Source organism: Chenopodium quinoa, unplaced genomic scaffold (assembly GCF_001683475.1).
Source record: "Chenopodium quinoa cultivar QQ74 unplaced genomic scaffold, ASM168347v1, whole genome shotgun sequence".
Lineage (NCBI taxonomy): Eukaryota > Viridiplantae > Streptophyta > Magnoliopsida > Caryophyllales > Amaranthaceae > Chenopodium > Chenopodium quinoa.
In genome coordinates this window covers 1,153,346-1,159,337 of record NW_018744996.1, presented here as the reverse complement: position 1 = coordinate 1,159,337, position 5,992 = coordinate 1,153,346, and the positions used below count along the sequence as shown (strand labels likewise).

The 5,992-nt window shown below is 40.6% G+C and overlaps 1 protein-coding gene across 1 annotated transcript; it reads left to right on the top strand.

Moving 5' to 3' along the window:
- Nucleotides 1-4,012: 4,012 nt before the first annotated feature.
- On the top strand, nucleotides 4,013-4,501 carry LOC110707154. Its single transcript, XM_021885163.1, has one exon. The coding sequence runs from the start codon at nucleotides 4,013-4,015 to the stop codon at nucleotides 4,499-4,501; it is 489 nt and encodes a 162-aa protein (XP_021740855.1).
- The last annotated feature ends 1,491 nt before the right edge of the window (nucleotides 4,502-5,992 follow it).

Here is a 5,992-nt window from a genome sequence, read left to right as displayed (position 1 = left end):
AGAAAAGCTTACCTCTAGCCCGATCCCTGTAGATCTCCATACCCAAAATCTTCCTAGCTGCACCCAAGTCTTTCATGTCAAACTCCGAGTTAAGCATCTCCTTTAATCTAGCAATATCAGATTTATTCTTTGTGGCAACCAACATGTCATCAACATATAACAAAAGATAAATCATGGAACCATTATCCAGCTTACTATGATACACACAGCAATCATATGAATTCCTGTCAAAACCTTGTGAAACCATAAAAGAATCAAACCTTTTGTACCACTGTCGGGGGGATTGCTTAAGTCCATACAATGACTTTAGCAATCTGCAGGCATAGTGTTCCTTTCCAGGAACTTCGAATCCTTCGGGCTGCTTCATCAGAATCTCCTCCTCCAAATCGCCATGAAGGAAAGCCGTTTTAACATCCAACTGCTCCAGCTCAAGATCAAAATGTGCTACAATTGACAATAACACACGGATAGAAGTATGTCGAACCACAGGTGAGAATATCTCAACAAAATCAACCCCTTCTACCTGACTGAACCCCTTAGCAACTAGCCTAGCCTTAAAACGTATTTGCTCAGTTTCCGACAACCCTTCTTTCTTCTTGTAAATCCATTTACAACCCACAAGCTTCCTCCCTTCCGGTACTTTTACCAGTTCCCACACTCTGTTCTTGTAAAGAGACTGCATCTCTTCACCCATTGCGGCAAGCCATTGCGCAGACTCACTACAACTAATTGCTTGTTTATATGTGGCAGGTTCAAATGACTCTACATCATCAGCTACACTCAATGCATAACCTGTCATCGCATCAACACAGCAATTTCTTCCCTCCATCTCTTCAATCAATCTAACAGGCTTCTTGATAACTCGTTTAGGCATCTCAAGAATGGTGTCAGGTTGACTAGATGACCCCTGATTAGATTGCTCCACCTCATCCCCAGAGTTAGAATGAGTAGGAGTAATCTCAGGTTCAGGAGTACCCGGCACTGGAACATCAGCATCATCATCAATATATTGTACCCGAGGTAAATCAGCAATGGTAGACTGATGTACCTCAAGTACCCCATCTGTCTGTAATAAATTGTCTCCTTCCCTTCTCAAATCTGAAATCTCTGCATTTTTAATTGAATACATGGTGTTTTCATCGAAAGTAACATCCCTACTAAGAATGACCCGACCCTCCGAAGGTGAAAAAATTCTAAACCCCTTCACACCATCCCCGTACCCAACAAAACACCCCTTCTTGGCTCGTGGATCCAGCTTACCCTCAATAACATGATAATAAGCAACACAACCAAAAATCTTCAAATTCGAAAAATTAGGCAACTTACCACTCCAGATCTCAAACGGAATCTTGGAATCAATTCCAGAATGAGGACCCCTATTAATGACATAACAAGCTGTTAACACAGCTTCACTCCAGTACCTCCTCCCAAGCCCTGCATTAGAGAGCATGCATCGAACTCTCTCTAGCAGTGTCTGATTAACCCGTTCTGCTACACCGTTCTGCTGTGGTGTCTTCCTGACAGTATGATGCCGACCTATACCCTCATCTGCACAGAACTGATTAAACTCGTCTTTGCAAAACTCTAGCCCATTGTCCGTTCGTAGCTTCTTGATCTTCCTTCCTTGTCGATTTTCCACCAAAGCTTTCCATTGCTTGAAAACTTTGAAGGCCTCATCCTTTGACTTAAGCAACCTAAGCCATGTGTATCGGGACTTGTCATCAACAAATGACACAAAATAGTGGTAACCTCCCATACCTTCAACTCTAGATGGACCCCAGCAATCTGAATGGATGTAATCGAGCACTGCATCAGTAATGTGAGCACCCTTGCTGAACTTTGACCTGTGTTTCTTACCAAACACACAATGCTCACAAAATTCAAGGTTGGCAACCTTGACCCCGGATAGAAGACCCCTCTTGGACAATAGCTGCATCCCCTTCTCCCCCATATGACCAAGCCTCATGTGCCAAATCTTAGTCATCTCCTGGTGAGATACAGATGCGCAAACCGCAGAACTAGGCAGTGTAAAACCCTCAAAAACATAGAGGGTGTTCCTTTTGATACCCTTAAGTACCAACTCAGAACCTCTGAAAATACACAACTCCCCATCTGAAAACACACCATTGTACCCCAAGTCATCCAGGGTACCCAATGAAATCAGATTCTTTCCTAAAGCAGGAACATGCCGTACATTAGTCAAAGTTAACCTCCGCCCATCAACAGTCCTCAACCTCATGGAACCAATACCTGTGACCTTACATGGAGCATTGTTACCGACTATAACCATGCCCCCATTGCGAGGTTCATATGTATCAAACCAATCTCGACGTGGACACATATGGAACGAACACCCTGAATCTAGAACCCAGTTATCAGATAAATCATCAGACCTAGCAGAACTGACTAATGCTAAATCTTCCTCTGAATTATAGCTCTCATTCGGTTTCTCTTCAACTACAGCAGCCTGGGACTTGTTTTTCCTCACCGGACAATTATTCCTAAAGTGACCCGGTTCTTTACAGTAATAACATGTTTTAGTAGTAGTTTTACTAGATCCATCCTTGCCGTTTCCAGCACCCGACCCAGCATTGTTCCCCTTGTTAAACCCCTTATTCTTTTTAGACTTTCCGGACTTAACAAACAACCCACTACCATTATCCCCATTATCACTCGTAGCTTTCATTCTGAGTTCCCTAGTATGAAGTGCTGCCTTCACTTCTTCTAAGGTTATAGAATCCTTACCAACAACAAAAGACTCTACAAAATTCTCAAAGCTAGACGGTAGAGATACAAGTAAAATCAACGCAGCATCCTCATCATCAATTTTAACATCTAAATTACGTAAATCAAGCAAAATAGAGTTAAGTTTTTCTAGATGTTCCCGTAAGGAAGTACCTGACTGCATCCGGAGGCTAAACAACCGCTGTTTCAGTAATAATTTGTTGGTCAACGACTTAGTCATATACAATGACTCCAGCTTCAGCCACAATCCAGCCGCCGTTTCCTGATCAGCCACCTCCGTGATGATTTGATCATCAAGACTAAGTAATATGGTAGAGTGTGCCTTCTCTTCCATAACTTCTAACTGCGAGTCAGTCGGTCCGTCTCCTGACTCCGAAGTAGTACTCTTTGGAGCCAACGGACGCCATATCTGTTGTTGTTTTAACAGAGCCTTCATCTTAATTTGCCATAGCCCGAAACTATTTTTCCCGGTAAACTTCTCAATTCTTATTGTTGAATCTCCTGCCATTGTTATCTTCAAGAAACTCTCCAAGGATTGAACCTGAGCTCTGATACCAATTGTTGTGCGACAGCGGAAGCAAAGGTCGTAAACAAACAAGAAAACAATAAAGAAATTCAATGCAAACAATAAGAACAACACCAAGAATTTACGTGGTTCACTATCGATGTGATAGCTACGTCCACGGGCACCGAGATCGAATGATTTCACTATAAACTGGCAAAGATTACAAAGATTACAATGAAGAACTTAATCACTCAAAGTATTCTCTCTCTTGTGTTTCTCTCTCCGTTTCCCTAATAATGATAATAGGAAGTTTATATAGTAGTGATTCCTAATTAAGATATACTTAGGTTACAATATCACAATATGATAAATATTAAATTCGTAATCGCTGAAAAAACCCAGATCGCCCGGTCGGGCGAAGGCCCGCCCGATCGGGCGCGAGAACACGTCTTTTCCAACAACCGAAGTACTCCAAAAAACCCCTTCCGCCCGGCCCGATCGGGCAATGTCCGCCCGATCGGGCGAAGGCTCGCCCGGTCGGGCGAAAGCTCGCCCGGTCGGGCGCGCGAGAGCAGCTTCTTCAACGAATTTGCCAGGCACCTCTTCTTTTTTCCGCCCGGTCAGACCGGGTAATGTCCGCCCGATCGGGCGGACAAAGCAACGAAGTACGAGTCACCTAATACTTATCAACACCAAGATCAAAATAGTAGTAGTAGTGGTAGGGAAAAGTATGTATTAAGCTGTACCGGTAATTCGAGTTTAATGAGTCAATATTTGAATGATCTGAGGCCAACTAAGAAGAAGTCTAGGTGTTCGAAAAGGCAGTCACCTGTAACAATATTGAATGCTGATGTATCGAATTTTCGAGCTTTGGTGCAGCAGCTAACAGGCCGCCCTAGCGAGCCTACTAGGCTCAGGGCGAAGAAAGGTCCGCTTACCATTAATTTCAGGCAAGCAAAAGAGGTTGATGATCCAAGAGTTATGTTTCCGTTCGGGTTCAATAGTAGCAAGTACCATCAGCAGCCTATACATGTTCATCATAAGCAAGAAGGTTTTTCCGAACGTCGTGTAGGTGATCATGTGATGTTGTTGAGCAATGAGCGAAGCAGTCAGACATCAATTTCAACAGTTATTGATCAACCTAGGATGAATATGGAGGAGTTTGATGATATCGATATCGATATCGATGTCGATAAGTGTTTAGAAGAGCTAGCTAGCATAGAAGGGAGTGGCTACCACCACCAATGTTGACGATAGTGATGTATTAAGATCGCATAAAGGCTCTTTATTTCTTTTATCTTTTAATTGGTTCACTCTTTAATACTTTTTTATTGTTGTAATAGACTTGTTTTCTCTATTAATACATCTGAGATTCTGAGTGTGATTTATGTAAGTGTATTTTGGGGATTCTTTATAGTAAAGTCTGTAAAAATTATAGGTTCAATTCCTCATCATACTAAAATCATATTTCAATAAACATTGCACTAATAGTTTCATGACTCGTTTGGCAAACAATAATAAATAGTAGTAAGGGATCCATATGACCTTTTATTTCAATGTACTCTATATTTTTTTTTAATGGTAACGAAAAGACTTAGACCAAACCTTAATCCTTATGATTTTTCTAGTCCAATATTTGTAGGCCAAATACATGGGAATAGAGGAGAGGGTAGGGGAATCCCTATCCCTAAGTACCCTCACTTGGTAGGATTTGAATCCCAGACTCTCTAAAATCTAAGGTAAGAACCATACCATGTGGCTAACATACACTTTGTTGCTATTGTACTCTATATATGGTTGTTAAGGTAAATATTGCTCTTTACCAACAAGTTAAAAACTCTATCTTGTCTAGAGTATTAGGGGGCTTCCTCTCGAGTTACCGATTTCAAAGATTGATAACCTTGCTAATGTAAAACAAAACAATAAGGAAGCTTTTACAAAGGAAGTAAACAAGTTAGATTGCTCAAAGAAACGAGTAGATAAACATATGACGAAAGAAATGTATTCCATTAATTAAAAGATAGAGTCAGGTCTACAATTGTACAAGTTGAAGGAGAGGTTACCTCCATGTTCATACAATTGGAAAAGACGAATAATCTTTAATACATGCTATGTGCTAAACTATACTATCGATTGGCTACAAGCCAAGGGAAACTACTAAAGCTAAGAAGAAAGCTTAAAAGCTAGAAATGAAATGCTTGTTGTTGATTGATTTGCTGATGCCCTTTCTTTCTATCCTTGCACTTCTATTTATAGGTAAAATGGAGTGGTTATGGTTGACTCCCATAACTGTTGTACGATTATGCTTCTTGGCGCCAACACTATTTCGAAAATTAAAATTACCCATTAGCCTCCTAATTTGGTCCACCTGTTGGGCCTCTGCGTAATATCAGCCCAACTGCTGTTATGTTTATCAAACTAGCCCAAAGACCTTTCACTAACTCTAGAAACTTCTCAATCAACTTGGTCAAAGTCAAGAAAGTCAAATAAAAAGTCAAAAATCTGATTTTTAGGTGTAACAAATGCCCCCCTAATTGGATGGTTGATTGGGTTTGAGACCAACCAAATTATGACTTTTCGAACATAAATATAAAGCATTGTGTATGTCTAACTCTGCAAATATCAAGCACAAAATATAAACATTACTTAATATTTATAGAGATGAAATAATTATAAAATAAGAGCATTTCAAAACTTATAAGGTTAAATATATATAGCGATATACTTATTGAGATGCCTCTT

Bases quoted from the DNA above. Each gene is read 5' to 3' on its own strand.
- LOC110707154 (XM_021885163.1), top strand. From the start codon at position 4,013: ATGAGTCAATATTTGAATGATCTGAGGCCAACTAAGAAGAAGTCTAGG.